The 19,020-nt window shown below is 38.7% G+C and overlaps 1 protein-coding gene across 4 annotated transcripts in view; it reads right to left on the bottom strand.

The window, feature by feature from the left end:
• JPH1 (junctophilin 1) overlaps positions 1-19,020 on the bottom strand; it is an 81,486-nt gene that overhangs the window by 25,163 nt on the left and 37,303 nt on the right. For all 4 annotated transcript variants that reach the window (XM_070940484.1, XM_070940486.1, XM_070940483.1 and 1 more), the window contains exons 3-4: positions 12,629-12,747; positions 4,516-5,150 (exon numbers count right to left, since the gene is read on the bottom strand). In XM_070940484.1, coding sequence (XP_070796585.1) covers positions 4,516-5,150; positions 12,629-12,747 — 754 coding nt within the window. The remainder of the gene's footprint in view (positions 1-4,515; positions 5,151-12,628; positions 12,748-19,020) is intronic.

Below are 19,020 nucleotides of genomic sequence, written 5' to 3'. Positions count from 1 at the left end.
TTTATTTATTTATTTATTTATTTATTTATTTATTTATATGCTTCCCATCTGTCTGCCATCATTTTTTACCATGTATATATAACTTGGAATTATTCACAGCATTTTTCCCTGTCAAACATAATTATTCTGGTTTTGGATACATGAATTTCAGAGCCATATTCTTGTCCATCATATTGTCTAATATTTTCTGAAAATCATTCAGATTCTAAACCCACAAGCTGGAGTCATCTGCATATAAAAGGACAGATCTATTCATACTCCCTACTGATGTACCCCTAACATGATCAGAAGCATTCTTTATGCACTTATCAGTAAATATTTTAGACAACTATAAAGGCTTTACAGATACTTCTCATTGCTCATTACTGAACCATTTGCTAAGCATTTCATTTACTTTTCATTATTTACTGTTCTTTCTATATTCATTAATCAGCTTTCCATTCCACATATGCACATAATTTTCAATATCATGTGGGTTCTTTAAATCAACAAACATATTTTTATTACATTAATAAATTTCTCAATGATCTCCGTTAGTAATAGAAATAAGGAGTTAGCCTTCAAAAGATCTCTTCTAGTGATACTGTGGGCTGGAAGGATTAGTTGCAATGGTCTAACTCAATGATGGCTAACCTTTTTGCCATCGCGTGCCAGGAGGGCGGGCGGGGTTCGTGCATGCACGTGCCCACACCCATAATTCTATGCGCCCCATCCCCACGCATGTGTGCGCGACCCTTCCTCCTGGCACGTGATGGCCCTGTAGGCCCGTTTTTCTTTCTCACCTGGCTCCAGATCCTCTCTATGAGTCTAGGGATGGCGAAAACAGCCTTCCCCACCCCCTCAAAGGCCTGAAATAGCCTGTTTCCCAACTTCCGGTTGGACAGAAAGTGACTTTTTTGCTGTCCCCAGCCTCCAGAGCCTCTCTAGGAGTCTCTAGAGCTGTGATGGTGAACCTATGGCACCCGTGCCACAGGTGGCACGCGGAGCCATATCGGTGGGCACGCGAGCTCAGCTCCGCCGTGCATGCGCACACCGGCCAGTTGATTTTTGGGCCTTTTGGGCCCACCGGAAGTCAGGAAAAAGGCTGTTCCTGGCCTCTGGAGGGCCTCCAGGAGGCTGGGGAAGGCCATTTTTGCCCTCCCCAGCCTCCTAGAAAGGCTCTGGAGCCTGGGAAGAGCGAAAAATGGGCCTACCTTGCCATTGCATGCCAAAAGTGGGGGGAGCGTGGGTGGGGTCGCACATGCGCAGGGTGCATAGAATTATGGGTGTAGGCATGCGCGCGAGCAACACCACCCCACGCACTTCCCCCACTTTTGGCATGCGATGGCAAAAAGATTAGCCATCACTGCTCTAGAGGCTGGGGACAGCAAAAAACATCACTTCCTGTCCAACTGGAAGTTGGGAAACAGGCCATTTCTGGCCTCCGGAGGGCCTCCGAGGGGGTGGGGAAGGCTGTTTTCACCCTCCCTAGACTCATAGAGAGGATCTGGAGCCAGATGAGAAAGAAAAACAGGCCTTCCCCCCCCCGCCCCTCCAAAGGCAGGAAACAGCCTGTTTCTCTGCTTCTGGTAGGCCCAGAAGGAGCTGAGCTCGCATGCCCACTGATATGGTTACATGTGCCACCTGTGGCATGTGTGCCATAGGTTAGCCATCACGGGTCTAACTTATTAGACAGTTCTCTTCATTCAAGCCTAGTTACTGGTAATTTTATTTACAGAGGGGGGGTGGGAGAAAAGGAGGGAGGGGGGCGAGAGATAGAGAGGGAGGGAGGAGGAGGAGAGAGAAAGAAAGCTCTTCATATTTTATAAATATTGCAGCTCATTGGATTTTATCTCCAGTGGGTAGGATTTTTTGCCATTCTTTCTGCTGAGGATAGACTTTTTTTTACTGAAGTGGTCTAGGAAGAGGTAGGACGAAGATAACTGCTTTCTTCCTACAGCTGAAATGGTCTTCAAAAAAAAAAAAAAATACAAACAGCCTTGTAAAAAAACTGCATCAACGAGATACTGAGTGGATATGAATTGTTGAAAATAATGTAATTGGTGTTTGTGTGACAGATATGCCCATTATGCACTAAATACTGAAATTCTCCTTTGCTTGAAATAAGCAAAGCTATAACACTTTTTTTTTTTAAATTTGATTTATATGCTGCCCTTCTCTGGAGACTCAGGGCGGCTTACAATGCGTTAAGCAATAGCCTTCATACTTTTGTATATTTATACAAAGTCAGCTTATTGCCCCCACAAACTGGGTCCTCATCTCACCTACCTTTGAAAGGATGGAAGGCTGAGTCAACCTTGAGCCTTGGAGAGATTCGAACCAGCAGTAAATTGCAGGCAGCTGTGTTAATAACAGGGTGCTTAGACCACTGTACTATCAAGGCTCTTATGGTCTTTTAATTTTTCAAAAAGGAGGCAAGCAAGCAAACACAAATATACAGCTCTCTCTGGTTTATCTATATAGCAAATCATATAAATCTCTTTGACAGCTAGTTCAAAATACTTGAGGTTTTTTTTCCACTTTTCTTAGTAAAATCATTACATTCAGGTTGCCAACACAAACGTACATACAATAATTCAATTATTCTACTAAAGTGGTATCTTGTATTTAGAAAAGCTTATTTATGACACATGTGCATAAATATGATTTTCACAATGCTGTTCAAGTCTGAGAATAACCTTTGGTAAAATATGCATATGTATGTATGTTTCTCTGTCTCTCTGTCTCTCCCCCCCCCCTCTTTATCTTTATTAGCATGGCTAATAACTCCTAAGCTCATTAAACAACATGTATATTTTAACTATTACAGGTAGTTCTTGACTAATGTCTGGGGCCAGAAAATTCATCATTAAGGTGTGCAGTTGTTAAATGAGGCATCATGTGACCACATTTGATTTTACAACCCGTAATTGTGATTTGTGACCTTTCCTGTTGATTTTCCCATTGATGTTGCTCACAAATAGTGATTACGTTATCCTGGGATGCTACAACCAAGGTAAATGTGAACTGGTGTCCCAGTGTCCAGATGATGGTAATATGACCGTGGAAACACTGCAACAATTGTAAATATGAGGATCAGTCATAAGTAACTTTTTTCAGCACTATTATAACTTTAAATAGTTGCTAGTTGAATGGTTGTAAGTTGAAGACCACCTCTGTAAAGGTATTTTATACCTTTAAAAATTCAAAACACTGAAGCACTTCATTATGTTCCCCATTGTGTACCTGCTTATTATCTTGTAATCCCTTTTTCTCCAATCTCTCTTTTCTGCAAGGAGGAAATGGGAAAGCAAAACATTTCTAGCCCTAAAATATTCATAGGTTTCCTTTCATGCACTGTTATATCTGAAATCTGTTCACAGATTTTTTTAAATAATATTCAAGTCTGAGAACTGTGAAACCCATTCCAAAGCCCTTTTTTTCCTGATAGTTCTTTATAGTTATTTAGACCACAGTTTTACTGAAATATCTACACTTTGCCACTTTCAATTCCCTCCTCTTAGAATACTTTGATATTTAATTGAATCCATTTTCCATCTACACAATAGTTCCTCTGCCATTTGCTATCACAAACCACAAAAGAATAATAAAGCTACCCTCAAGTTTAATGGCTGGCAAGGTATTCTTTTGTCAAATGCTTCATCGATTTTTCTTCAAATATATTTTGTTTGACTGAGCCCAAACAGTTCATTTTTTAAATCAATCAAAATACTTTATTCCCAAACATTTCACATTTACTAAGGCTTTATTTCCCTTGTTTTAGTTAGTGAACTTTGTGATTATGTTTCTGGTAAGATTTTCTTTTTACAACCCTGACAGTATAGACGAGTAAGCAGCTAACCTTGAAGAAGGAATGCAATAATGGTTAAATGAAGATTAATTTAGCCCAGGAAGGGAAGATGGAACAAGAAAGAAACTCAAGGCTGCACTGATTCTCTTTGGTGCCGAGAGAAATTCTGTCAGGGCAGAATGTACTAGAGTAACTCCAGCCTGTTTGAAGACCTCCAACTAAGGAGATGTCACTTTAATTCTTAGCTCATGCAGCAACTTTTTCCATTGACTGATATTTCACATAATCAGGAATTTCATGATACATAGCCTGAAATTTTAATATTCCTTGAAGTTTTAACTCACTGGTTCTGCCCACTTCCTTTTCTATATAACAACCCTACAAATATTTGAAGGCTACAAATATCTCCTATCATGGCCAATTCACTGCAGCCAACTCAATGCAGGACAACTCAACAAATACAAAAGTTCAACAGAACCGTGGCCAATAATAATAAAATAAAGTCAATCCAAAAATGCAAGAGTTACAATAATTTAGATGAAAATGTGGTCACCAATAATAAAAGTGACTGAATTAATCAATTAATACAGCACTGAATTATCCCGTGGTGAGTTATCCTGTGGTAAATTGGCCGTGGTAGTTGTCCTGTGACAAGTTGGCCGTGGCGACTTTTGCTTATAGACTAAACATTCTTTAACCATTCCTTTTCAATCTACCATACCTACCAAACTGATTTCGTTTTCCATTGAAGAGAAATCATTAGCTGGATTCTTTGGTGCAAAGGATTCCGATTTCTTTAATGATTCTTTGGCATCTAATTGATTTCCAGCTCTGGTGGGGCTTGGCTTCTGAGCTGATGCTGCTGGTTTAACTGCTGAAGATGATGGGTTGCTATGGTCCTCGTCTTCCCCAATCTCATATGGATACAGTGTTGGATTAGTTTTCACATAATACCCATGGTAATGATCGTGCAACTCCCCATTCTCTTTGCTTTTGGGATTGTTGCGAGGTGACAACTTTTGGTGGTGTTTGGCCATCATTTCCTCTTTCACAGCAGGTGCTTTAGAAATAACAGGTTTGTGGACTACTGGTACAATGTTTTCACTTATTAAATTCTTTTTTTCTTGAATGAGTCTGTCTTCTGGGGTGGAATTCTGTTTCCTTCCTTGTTCTGCAGGAGAAGGCTTGGCAGAGGAGGCTGAGCTATGCTTATGGCTTTCTTCTGGACTCCCAGGAGGTGTAGTGCCCTTTCGATAGAAATGAGGAGATTCTTTTGGTGTAGGAGGATTTTCCTGAGCTTTTTCTTCTGGTTTTTCCTTAATTTCTCCTTCCTGAAATCGCTGCTTAATATAATCAGGACCTGAAATTAAAAACAAACCAACAATAACTTGAGAAGTACTCAATTATTGAAGCAATAAGAAGGAAATCTATTGGATTTCTTACTGGAAATCCTCTTTTTGGCCATGTCACAAAAGATACTCATAATGCCCACAATAAAAATGCAAAAATCCATAATAGGAATAATATCCTAGTAATATTTTGAAATTGTTATTTTTAGTTTCTGTTTTGCAATTGCAAATTATTTTCCTTAAGAATGAAAGATTTTCACATTTTCTTATTATTGTAAGAAAAGAGAAATTTGCTTATAAGCAAATATATAAGTATTTTTATATACTTTTAAATACTTATAAGTATTTTTATATTTGTGCTTTTCTTTCAATAAAGACTGCTACTGATAGTGAAATACACTACCAAAATTATTGGTTTCCTGACCTGGGTCAGTAAAATATATAGTATTTAGAATTTTATATCACAACTTGTATTTCTGAACTTACATTATCCATGTGACATATGGATGGATATGTGAGTAAATTACATTCACTCTGTGAGGAGATGGATGCTTTCTAAATAGGGTAAAAAATAAATAATTCACACTGATACTATTTAACAAGTCCATATATGTCAATTATTATATCAGAAATAGAAGTTAACTTTAAAAATAGTTAACTGTGAACAATCAGAATTGTAACATTATCAGTGGAAATTTAAGTTTTCCACTATTTGAAACATGTAACTTCTGCAAGGCAATGCAGGCTGCAAGATCATTTTTCCAAAGCAGCTTCCAGAATGAAATCTCACTTATACCATTACTATTTCTTTTAATTCCTTTCACCTTCTCTCTATCTTTTCAGTACAGCAATTGCCAATATCCAATGCAGACATATGCAAAGAAGGGACTATCACTTTGCTTCTCCATGACGTTCTGCTTTTCCATACACACCTAAAATAGCATTAGCACTTTTGCACTTGTATCACATTTCAATTACATGGGCTGAACCTGCAGTGTTTGGCAGTTAACTTTCATGGGTGCAGGATCAGGTTTCTCATCTAATGTGCTGACTCCTATCACCTCTAAATTAGTTTCACAGCATTAATTTTGATTAATTTAAGCTTCTTGCTTTCACCCAATTGCTATTTTTCTTTTTGTTTATTAAAAGCATTAACATTCCCAGTCTCTCCTACCTTTGTATAATAAAAGCAATATAGGTGGTATTATTTTGGTACTAACAATCTGTCTCTGTGGTTTTTAGAAGTTTTGTGAATTTCACTGGCATTTAATCAAAATTCACTTCTAATTAAACCCTATGCTTTGCATTTCTGCAATGGCATGTGTGAGTGCGTGTATGGGCACATTCACACACACCCAGATTAGCTAAACAGCATTCCTTTATTTTACAGTTTGGGTCTTTATTGAAAACTTAGTGTTGTGCTATTTATTCAGTTTATATGTCATAATCTGCATACCCACTATGCACTGCAAAAAAACCGCCCCAGCTATAAACTAATTTTGTCCTATAAGTGGCTAATTTAAAACTGGACAAAACTTTGTTCTAAAAATATAGAGATACTGTGTAGCAGAGGTGGGTTTCAGCAGGTTCTGATCAGTTCTGGAGAACCAGTAGTGAAAATTTTGAGTAGTTTGGAGAACCGGTAGTAAAAATTCTGACCGGCCCCGCACCCATCTATTTTCTGCTTCCCAAGTCCCAGCTGATCGGGAGGAGATGGGGATTTTGCAGTATCCTTCCCCTGGAGTGGGGTGGAAATGGAGATTTTACAGTATCCTTCCCCTGCCATGCCCACCAAGCCATGCCATGCCACGCCCACCAAGCCACACCCACAGAACCGGTAGTAAAAATATTTGAATTCCACCACTGCTGTGTAGCACTATGATACACAAATATAGGTGGTAAAAAATGTCCAGCATTCATACATCAAAATACAAAGTTTGTATTTTCAGGCAATTCTCCCTGTTCCTGAATCTATTAGTATCAATACAACAGCAGGTTTTAAAAAGTGCAGTATTATTATATTCTGCCAAATACAATGTTTCCAGGTGTTCTTCAGATATGCTGAGATGCCAGTCCCAGAGAAACCATCAGTATAGCCTATAAAATCTAACACTGTCCTGGAAGACCCTAAGGAGAAAAAAAATGCACACAATATGTGGCAGAAGACGGAAGAAATGCTGAAAAGAGCTGGCACTTCTCCCAGGCATCAGGCTAAGATGTGGGTTGAGCTGAGAGGCTGGTTAGCTCCAGTGGTGAAATCCAATTTTTTTTACTACCGGTTCTGTGGGCGTGGCTTGGTAGGCATGGCAGGAGAAGAATATTGCAAAATCTCCATTCCCACCCCACTCCAGGGGAAGGATACTGCAAAATCCCCATTCCCTCCCCACTCCAGGGGAAGGATACTGCAAAATCTCCATTCCCTCCCTACTCCTGGGGGAAGGATACTGCAAAATCCCCATTCCCTCCCCACTCCTGGGGGAAAGATATTGCAAAATCTCTATTTCCACCCCACTCTGGGGCCAGCCAGAGATGGTATTTGCGGGTTCTCCGAACTGCTCAAAATTTCCGCTACTGGTTCTCCAGAACCTGTCAGAACCTGCTGGATTTATCTATCAAATTCCATTTAAAGGGCTTTTAAGGGACTATATTTTCTTTTCTGGTTTGGTTTTAATTTGGATATTATTTTATATTCCATTTATTTTTGCGATCGTCAGAAATAAAGTTTTATTTAAAAAAGATACAAACCTTTGAAATTCATTAAAATGCAGCATAAGATAAAAGAGTTTAAAAGGCTAGCTGTTAGTTAATTGTTAGAAATTATTGGATTGAATCCAACTAAGTCATTCTGTTGATGGAATTGCCCCTTCTACATTTAAAGTCTGTTCTGGAGAACTAGCAGATCAGGTGCATTATAGGATTCTTTCCTAATTATATGGTCTAAAATGTATACTTTTAAGATAGGTTATTGGTAATCTTCCAATGTCAATGAAATTATGGCTGACAGATCATCTTCAATTATGCATCAGCTGGCTAGATTTGGACATGGATTTAGCTAGCTACTCTTCCAGAGCACCTTTGCTTTGTCTACCTATTGGGTAACTTGGCAGGCGGCTAAACCTCATTTTTAAGCAGTCACCTGTGCTTGCGTAGGTCTACCCTGCCCCACTACATATTAAGGAGAGTGATTAGTGATGGTTTTTCCCACTGGGTGGTGATGCTGACTGAAAGAGAAAAATGAACTCGGGAAAATCCATCTGATCTTAAATTGTTATGCAATACACCTGTAAGGAGAGAAACTCTTACAAATACCTTTTCTGTACTGTAGCAGATTAGAGCCTGACCGTTGGACCGTACAACTCATACAATGATATCTTTTTTGTTGACTCAGGCTAGAAAAGCACACATTAACATGGCCATATAGGAGTGCTTTGACCTAGCATGTTTTTAAAAGTTAGGGTTATGAACATTTTGAGACTAAATTTATTTGAAACTGAAACCAAATGGGCTTTAAAGAATGGTTCCCTCTTTTGTTGTTCCTACAGAACATTTGGGGAGTTGTGCTGGCTGAAAATCCAATGTTTATAAGTTATTTGTCGAGCCTAAGGTAGATCTGCTCTCACAACATCGTACAATGACAGTTAGTTGGCAAAAATGGTAACAAAATACCTGAGTCATATTGAATAAAGTAAAATAAATAAAAGTATATGCATTTATAAAAAGCTAGGTTGTTACTTTTTAAAACACAAAATAGAGAATAATTTATAATAATTATAATATAATTAATACCAGTGTTTCTCCAAAAAGAAGGTTGGGTCTTATTTTCTTTTGACCCCTGAAAAAATGGCTAGGCCTTCTTTTTGGAGGGTTCTAATTATTGACTCACCTCACGGCAGTGGCACCAACAGCTCCGCCCAGCAGGATCCCGCTGCTGGCCTACTTCTTCCGAAAAGCCCTCTGCAGCCAATAATAGAGCTCCGGATTGATCCAGAGCTCTGTTATCAGCTGCAGATGCCTTCCAGCAGGCATCTGAAGGTGAAACGATGGCCAGGGCGATGCTTTTAACTGGCAGCAAGCAGCTGCAGAAGAAGCGGCCGCAGAAGAAGGCAAGGCAGGTGTCAGGGTGTGCGAGGCCTGGTAAGTAGGGCAGCTCCACCCCCCCAAGCTTATTTTTTACCCATGTGCCTCGCCCCACACCCTGCACCCTGGGGTGGGTGGAGTCTTAATTAGGACTAATTTTGTGGGTGGGTCTTAATTTGATTGTATGTGCTCAAAAACATGATAGGGCTTCTTTTCAAGGTGGGTCGTCTTTTTGGAGAAACATGGTAGTAATAATAACAACATAATTGTGAGCTTATAATTTATAATAGTTATTAATTATAATAATATAATAATTGTGACTGTCTCACAGTAACTGTCTCAGAGTAACTGTGAGACGGACCTTGGAATCCTAGTGGACAATCACTTAAATATGAGCTATCAGTGTGCGGCAGCAGCCAAAAAAGCTAACACAGTCCTTGGTTATATAAAAAGACGCATAGAATCAAAATCACATGAAGTATTAGTATGCTTTATAAATCCTTAGTAAGACCACACCTGGAATACTGCATCCAGTTTTGGTCAGCACATTACAAAAAAGATCCTGAGACTTTGGAAAAAGTGCAAAGAAGAGCATCTAAGGTGATTAAAAGTCTGGAGACAAAAACATATGAAGAACAGTTTTGGGTATGGCCAATCTAGAGAAAAGAACTAGGGGTGACATGATAGCAGTATTCCAGTATTTGAGAGGCTGCCACAAAGAAGAGGGGTCAATTTATTTCCAAAGCACCCAAGAGGCAAGAAACAATAGATGGAAACTAATCAAGGAGAGAAGCAACCTGGAATTAAGGAGAAACTTCCAATAGTGAGGACAATTAACCAATGGAACAGCTTGCCTTCAGAAGTTGTACTGTAGGTGTAGGTTGTAGGTCCGTGATGGCGAACCTATGGCACGCGTGCCACAGGTGGCACGTGGAGCCATATTAGTGGGCACGCCAGCTCAGCTCTGGGGTGCATGCGCGTGCTGTCCAGCTGATTTTCGGGCCTTCTGGGCCCACCAGAAGTAGGGAAACAGGCTGTTTCCTGCCTCTGGAGGGCCTGGGGGGGTGGGTGGGGAAGGTCCGTTTTTCTTTCTTACCTGGCTCCAGATCCTCTCTGTGTATCTGGGAATGGCGAAAACAGCCTTTCCCACTCCCTTGGAGGCCCTACGGAGGCTCAAAGGGCCCATTTCCCCACTCCCGGTGGGACAGGAAGTGACATTTTTTCCTGTCCCCAGCCTCCAGAGACTCCTAGAGAGGCTCCTACAGACTCCTAGAGAGGTTCTGGAGGCTGGGGACAGCAAAAAATGTCACTTCCTGTCCCACCGTGAGTTGGGAAATGGGCCTTTTCAGCCTCTGTAGGGCCTCCAAGGGAGTGGGAAAGGCTGTTTTCGCCATTCCCAGATACACAGAGAGGATCTGGAACCAGGTAAGAAAGAAAAACGGGCCTACCAGGCCATCATGTGCCAGGAGTGGGAGGGGAGGGGGGAGGGGGTTGCGCACACATGCGCGTGGGCACGTGCGCGCGTGACCCTCCGCCGCCCCCTCCTCTCCTGGCACCCGATGGCAAAAAGGTTAGCCATCACTGTTGTAGGTCATCACTGGCGATTTTTAAGAAAAGACTGGAAGCCACCTATCTGAAATGCTGTAGGATCTCCCGCTTGAGCAGGGGTTGAACTAGAAGACCTCCAAGATGCCTTCTAGCTCTATTCCGATTGATTGATTGGCCATCTGATTTGGTTGTTTGCTTGCAGACATTCCATTATATGTACTCCTCAACTTATAACTGTCATTGGGACCAGAATTTCTGTTGCTAAGTAAGGTAGTTCGTAAGTGATTTGCGCCCAGTTTAATGATCTTTTATGTTGTTAAGTGAGTCAGTACAGTTGTTAAGTGAATCATGCAGTTATTATGTGATTCTGGCTTCCCCATTGACTTTGTCAGAAGCCAGCTGGGAAGGTCACAAATGGCGATTACATGATTCCAGGATGTTGCGACCATCATAAATATATTCCAGTTGCCAAATGTCTGAATTTTGATCCTGTTGCAATGGTCGTAAGTGCAAGAACCAATAATAAGTCACTCTTTCAGTTCCATTGTAACTTTTAATGGTCATTAAACAAATGGTTATCAGTTGAGGACTACCTAGCCCTAACTTTTGGACCTATGTTATCCAGTCAAGTAATGAAATATCTGAAAGTACAGAGCACAGTAAGGACTCCACAGTTCAACTCCGAGCTATATATATTCTCTTAAATTTGAATTTATTACCATTTATAGACAAAATGTACATGCACATAACTGTAATCAAAAATACGTTATGTTTGCTCATTTCAGTTACACATTTTTTTCTGTTATAGCACATTCAGCTGAAATTCTCAGGATATTTTGTAAAAATATATATCACAAAACAAACAGTAAAAGACGAAAATGGCAAGACGTAAATATGGTTTTATCTGTGAAGAGTTTCCTCAAAGTAACTAATGTGAGAGAAAGCTCACAATTTCAGCCTTAACAAAGGATGCACTATATTTGACTCAAAAAGTAACTGAATCCTGCACTTTAATTAAAAATAAACAAATAAAAAGTCTTAAAACTAAACTGTATTTTACAAAGACCATCAATCTTGCAGTGGATACAACAGTTGTTCCTAACCTGATGTTCCCTACTCATCCTGGATGGATAGGAATTAGCAGGACAGCTCAGAAAGGCCTCAGATTGGAGAAAACTGATGCCCAGACTCCAGTCCAAAGGTAGACCAGTGCTGCATTAAAGAGGGGAAGAATGACTCAGAATGCAGAATTGAGGACAGTTGTGTCTCCTCTTACCAGAATTTTTTTTCTCCAGACAGATCTAGGCTTTATAGCTCCCTTTTTTTATTTTTAGTTGTGTAGATTTAGCCTGTGATTGGCCATTAAATGTCAGAAATCTTGCTTTAAGTTCTTTTCCACTAGAATAGTGTACAATTATATTTTCCTACAATATTGACTTTCAGGACATTTCAGCCCAAGAAGAGGATGTTGCTTAGCTACAGTTAGGAAATGTAGGGAACTGCCAGGATTCAGAAAAGGAACTACCAGATCTTATTAACATACGATGTGCTCTGAAAGCTGCTGGTTGTAGGGGTGAGCGGTTGCAAACAACTGAAACGTCTTCGAAAATCCCCATCTTTCTCTGAGCTGATTGATTGGTGGTAAGGATTATATTGACACAAGGATGGCTAGTGCATTAGCAATATACTAAAGTGTTAAGTATTTTCTCTCACAAATAACTTGTAAAGGCACAAAAGATAAAAAAGTTACCATAACTTTCTGTAATAAAAAGACGACATTATCTCAAAGCTATTCATTCATGAATTTTTAAAAGCAATATAATGCATTGTATTATGTAAATAAAGCAAAGATTCCTTCTGTCACCTGGTTGATAGAAACCCGGAGATAGTTCTCTGGCAACTGCTCTAGCAACATCACATTCCTGACGAGCAGACTGAGAGGCTTGTTCTGCAGCATCTGCTTTAGCTCTTGCATGTGCAGTTCTGTAGGGGACATAGAAATGTTCTTGAGCATAAGTGTTCTGGTACAGGAACAATCCCTACTTCTGGAAAAGAGATTATACATGTATATTTAGGCATCCTATAAGGGCTGCTGGTGTTAAATAATTTTGAAATTCTTGCACAACGCACCTCAGCACATTTCTTTCTATTTTCAGTAACAGAATATACAGTTAAATACAGTTAAAACAATCTGATGTTTGAATAATTTTGACATAAGTAAATTGAATATTGTAAAGATAGGGTACCTATGACCCTCCAGTTATAGTTGAATGACAACTTTCTGGCTCAAATAATCAATAATGAGGAGAGTGCTGGGAAATCTACTTTAGCAATATTTGGAAGATCACAGGCTCCAGATGTTTGGAGTTTTTAGTTCTGGGGAAAAAAAAGTTAGGGGGAAAGGACAACGTTTAGAAATCTGTTCTGGTATGCAGTTAGTACAGCATTTCTTTTCTGCTGATACATAACAATCGAAGTGGTCAGATTCAGGCAGACAAAAGTACATCTTCAGAGAACCATTTACTACCACCCAAACTCAGCCTCCTATCTCCTAAAGGCTTTCAACAACCATGAAGAACTAAGCTTCAAAATAGCAGAGAACTTTGCCCACTTCTTCAGGACTGAGATTCAAATTCATTCTTGAAAACTGCAAGAGGTGGCCCACATTATCTTGCTAGTCCTGCTCAACTGATGTCCAACTGTGAGCCATTTTATTGCCTAGATGTCCTGCAAATTCTTCACATGGCCCAAAAAATGTCTTCTGGTCCATTTCTATATAGCAGTTAAAATAAAACTAACAAATAAGGATCTTCAAGTCCCTTTTTCTGGAAAAAGATTTACAGTATATTAAATAATAGTGTATTAAATATCAAACCCAGAAAATTAAAAAATAGCATTTTGCAGATTAAAAATTTACAGCAATATTGTTCTTACAACATTAGGGGTAATGTTAAGCTTTCATTGAGGACTGGTTTCCTGCAGAGGGGGGGACCTTTTAAAGTAACCACGTCTGCATTGATGCCAAGCAGCAATTCATAGGCCACAACATGAGAGTGGGTGTTCTTCTGAAGACTGTAGATCCCTGCCTTTGAGTTGATGTAACTGGAAACTTTGTCACGGTAACTTGTCTTAAGATGTTCAGGGCTTTGTATACTAATTAATTCCTATATATCGAATTGGGTTTGGTAAGAGACTGTCAGCCAGACATATCTTTTAGATGAATAATTCTTTGTAAACTATGGTATACTTGTTAGTGTCTCAGTTATTGTACTGTGTACCAACTGTAACTTCTGGACGTGTCTCAACTAAGCCTTACCCCAATAATAATTACAGTAATCCAATCTTGAAGTTCCCAATGCATGGATGAATGAATCATCATGATCTAGCATCTTCTGTCTACATAGAAGTAGACAGCAGATGCTCAACCATAGGTGTCACCTGGGCTCAATTGACAGTTAATGTCTAGAGCAATGCAATCCCAGCTTTTCTGCCTTATCAAATTCATTTTAGATTAATAGTCCTTATCCAGTCCACCAGAGCACTCAAAACCATGCACAGCCTTCTAGAATGCCTATATTAGAAAAAAAATAGTATGATATATCTTTCAGAAATTCTCTAGTAACCTCACTAGTTTTTATAGATATGAAATTCCATCGGAGACAATGCATTTTCTTGGTCTGTCTCACATTACAATTGTTAGGCACTGGCCTATAATCTTCCAATTCTAATCTTTGGAAATAGCTCTATCTGAAGTTAAGAGCGGAATCACTACATAAAAGTGCTACAAATATTCAAAATCTCTGGAGCCAAACCAGGAAAATACTGTGGTAAAAGTTTTAGAGATGACCTTAAGGAAACTAAGAAGAGACAGCAGCTACAATTGCCTATATCAATAAACATATAGTAGTTCCAGTAAAGCTTGTGGAACTGATTCCCTGGTATGGCCTATCTCAAAGCACTGACAATGATACTAAAAGCTGCTGTGAGATCAAACAGGAACAACAGACTAAACTATTTCTGTCCCTTTCCCAGCATAGGTCACACATTATCACGATCAAACAACCCGATTAATATATTTTGCATAAGTCTTCTGTACTTAAAAGAAACTCAGCTTGATTCATGTGATATAAGCATGATATAGAAGTTATATCTAGTAATAGTGCTGAAGATGAATAAAATTAACTTTTTTACTAGGGATGTATTTAAATGAAAGAATAAAGCAAGAGATCCCTGGTAGTAGAACAGGAGTGTCAAACTCGCGTTGTCACAGCGGCATCACCTGATGTATCAGGACTTTCCCCCTTCCCCCCAGGTGTGGGCGTGGTCAGCGCGTGACATATCCAGCCTGTGGGCCGCGAGTTTGACAGCCCTGTAGTAGAGGGATTGCCAACATTTTCAGCTACTTTGACAGCATGTTGGATGCATATATGGATCTTGTGGATCAAAGGATTTATTTATTTGCAAACTTGTTGCCAGAGTGGTACAGCTCAATGGAAAACAAAGAAGTCAAATATTGAGGATCTTTCAGCACCACACAGGAATCTCTACTTCCATATAAAAAATAATAAAAAGTTACATTAAAAAAAAAAGGAATCTCTACTTCCGGAAAACAAAAAACCATGAAGTTCACTGATTTATCTAATTAATATGAATACTATCAGCAGCTGCACTGATTTCTAAAGGCAAACCATAAATTAAGTAAGGTTTATTGTTATTTTAAGAAAAAACCAGGGTAATATAAAATCTAATATAAAATAATATAAAAAAGGATACAATCCTTTTATCAAAATATTTTACATAAAATATTAAAAGACTAGTGACCAAATTAATCTTTGCTATAAGTACTTGCATGTCTGTTTAAAAAAGAAATGAAGCAAAACAGCTAGCACACAAAAAAAGATGAATGAATTTCAGAAACTTATTCAATCTTGTAACGATTACTATTATCTCAGTTATTCTGATATTCTTTATTGCTTAAACATGAGCAATTAAGACAAGAAGTATACTGATGTGGGAGTAATAACTGTCAGAAATAAAATGTGAAGATAGGAGCAGGTAATATCACAGGAAAATAATAGATAAAGTGTGTGTGTTCTACAGCACAATTTACCACAGAGCACATCCATGCATGTGGATGTGTAAAAAACATGTAAAAATAATTAGGTTTCACCAGGGTTACCCAGTGTTATTAGAAAAACTCCTACACATTAATCTATTTCCATTCATGCACGGTAACACAAGGCTTATTCCAGTTTTTTAAATATACAGCTCTAGTTTCTAGGAATTACTGTATGCCACAATTTCTTCAATTACTTCATCTGGAATTTTCTTTTCTGCTATTCTTTTTATTCTGTTTTAATCAGATTAGATTAAGAAATAAACCCCAGCCTTTAATAAGGCATTAATAAATAGAAAATAATAATACTGCCTAAATTTTCTGATTTGAAAGCAACTTGGGTTAAGCCTGATAGAAAACCTCCAAGGAACAGATTGGTAAATAAATAATAATGATGATGATAAAGACAGGCAGCAAGAGGAAGATGAGGAAGTTGAGAAATTATTCTTCTACTCCCATATTGCTATCAAGACTGACTTAAAGGAGACTTTGTCTTAATGCTACATTTGCAAGTTAACATGCAGAGACAGATAAATCCTCCTAACTAGAAAATTCCAAAGTCTGCATACAGCACAACAAAATGCCTTCGCTTTTTTATACTGACAAAAACACCTTTAACTTCCACCTAGACATTTCATTTTCTTCTTTGATAAATTCAGGTAAATGTTAATCTTGAAAAACATTCATCATAATTATCATAATTGCCAGTTAATTTATATTTTTTCCTTATACAAATTCCATAATATGAATTTAAACTGAAATAGTTTTAAATGTTTCACAAACAATTTACAAGCAGTTTCTATTAAATATTTTACATAATATATTACATAGCCCTCCATTTTAAGCTTGATCTGTACATACGCACATCTGTGCCTCCCAAAAGATTCCACTTGCTTAGCATACTTTGGATCAACAAATATGCATCCTCCACCTCTACCCTTTTGGCAACCCTGAATTATGTACCATGTTTCCTTGAAAATAAGACTGGACCTTATATTAATTTTTGCTCCAAAAGATGCATTAGGGCTTATTTTCTGGTCAGGTCTTATTTTTGGGGAAATACAGTACTAAATGCACCCATCTGGCTGACAATGTTAACTGGGGTTTATTTTGAGGGTGGAGCTTATATTACGAACATCCTGAAAAATCATGCTAGGACTTATTTTCCGGTTGGGTCTTATTTTCAGGGAAACAGGGTAGCTCTCGGACTGCTTGGATTGCCCTGAGAAGCTGCAGTCACTCTTGCCATCCTGTACCCCAAGACCCCTGCTACTTTGTTGTTCTGGTTGACCTTCATCATCTTCTTGTTCCTGCTGTTGATGAGGTGTACTCGGTTTGGCCTGGCTGCTGAACCAAACTGGGCTGGGCTTTGACTGAGAAAAAAAAAATTCAAAAGGAACCCTAGATCCATGGTACGCTAACATTTATGAAACGTCCTTGGTCACACTGAGCTTTGACAAAAAATATTGAATTTTTCTCCTTCTCCTCTTCCTCCTCTTTTGTGGACTGCAAAATCCAGCCTTACCTAGGAACTCTTTGCAAAGGGGCTTTTTTTTGGCTTGCAACAGCTCTGGGGTTTGTTTTTGGTTTTTTTTTGCAGCGTAAACACAGCTCCAAGCGTGTCCCAGTAGCTAGTCTGGGCATGCCTCATAAGCCCTAGAACAAAGAAAATGGTAGAAAAGGTCCAGCTAGGGTGGTGGAGCACTGAGTGACAAGAAGTGTAAAGGGCACAGATGGGGAGATAGGTATGTGGAGTTGAAACGCATCTGCAGTTGTAAGTGCAGGTGGGCGCCAAACATCCAAAATTTGATCACATGACTGCGGGATGCTGCAACAATTGTAACCTCAGGCACGGGTTTGTAAGTCCCATTGTGACTTTGAATGGTTGCTAAATCATTATAGTCATATGTTGAAGACTATCTGTGTGAAAAAGGTAAGACTCCATGCCAAAATGTTTTGGATGATTTGATCCTTGCTTTCCATGTACAATATTGCTAACAGGGCCGTAATTGTCTCTTCTTGGGCCAAGCAAGCACTTGAGAAATGGGTGAGAGGGTAAGCAATATAACATCATGGTGCAAGATACAATGCTGGGCTTGCTTTCTAACCCTAGCAGTACCAAAGAGGAAATTGCTAGCACTGTGTTCCTATGCATGGTTTATCCTTCTGCTAATGGCAAACTCCTACACATGGGGACATTTTTCAGATCTTCGTGTGTCACATCTTTGTAGAGAAAGTGACTAACAGATGGAATAAGAATGTGCTGTTTCTGTCATCACAGTTATGAATCTAACTATACTTTTTTATAAAAAGAATCTCTCCAGTATTCACTTTTTAAAATAGAGCTGGCATTCAAAGCTACTGAAATTCTTTTCAATATGTTGAATTAGTTGATATGTGTCAGTAACAGAGGAAAAATTGGAAAGTAACAATAGCCACATTGTAGTACGCTATTTTTTAACGGTTAGGATTGAATAATGGAGTACCATACAATTGGGTCTGAACTTAACCTTTTCAAGATACCTAGTCAAGGAGGGGATAAACTGTTTAGAATAGGCTACATATGACTTACCCCACTCCCAAGTGACTGTTAGATCACCACTAAAGTTGCCATTAAAAGAATGTAAAATGTGATGATTAAGAAAAAGAGATAGACAGATAAACTTGTTAAGTGTATTATAATAAAATAAAATGTAAATTTAGTTCTTATCCTGATTCTTTCTCCTAGTTAGTTTTCAGTATCTTCTGTTTATATCACAGACAGCAGTATGGCTTGCAGTTATTTAAAATTATTTATAAAAAAAACTGCACAACAGGCTAAAATGTAGTGGAAAAATTAGGCAAATACTCCAGTCAACAAAAAAATGTTCATACATTTTTGTATGGATTGTGGTTGATTAGTAATTGTAGGCAAACAAAGAACCAATCAAGAATCAGTAGTCCAAAAATAACCAACCAGAAGCTGGCACAAATGAAGGACCAATTAAGAACAAATGCCACAAAAATGACCAATTAGGATCAGCTCTTAACAACTTGCATCAATCAGAAATGAGCTCAACTAGACAATTAAAAGTCAGGTCACATAACTATAAAGACAGGAGCCAATCAGCCTGCAGTCTGCATAGTAGGTTATTTTTGCC

This window comes from Pituophis catenifer, unplaced genomic scaffold (genome assembly GCF_029215685.1).
Source record: "Pituophis catenifer annectens isolate HBS135680 unplaced genomic scaffold, rPitCat1.0.hap2 SCAF_3, whole genome shotgun sequence".
Lineage (NCBI taxonomy): Eukaryota > Metazoa > Chordata > Lepidosauria > Squamata > Colubridae > Pituophis > Pituophis catenifer.
This window is presented reverse-complemented; position numbering and strand designations above follow the sequence as displayed.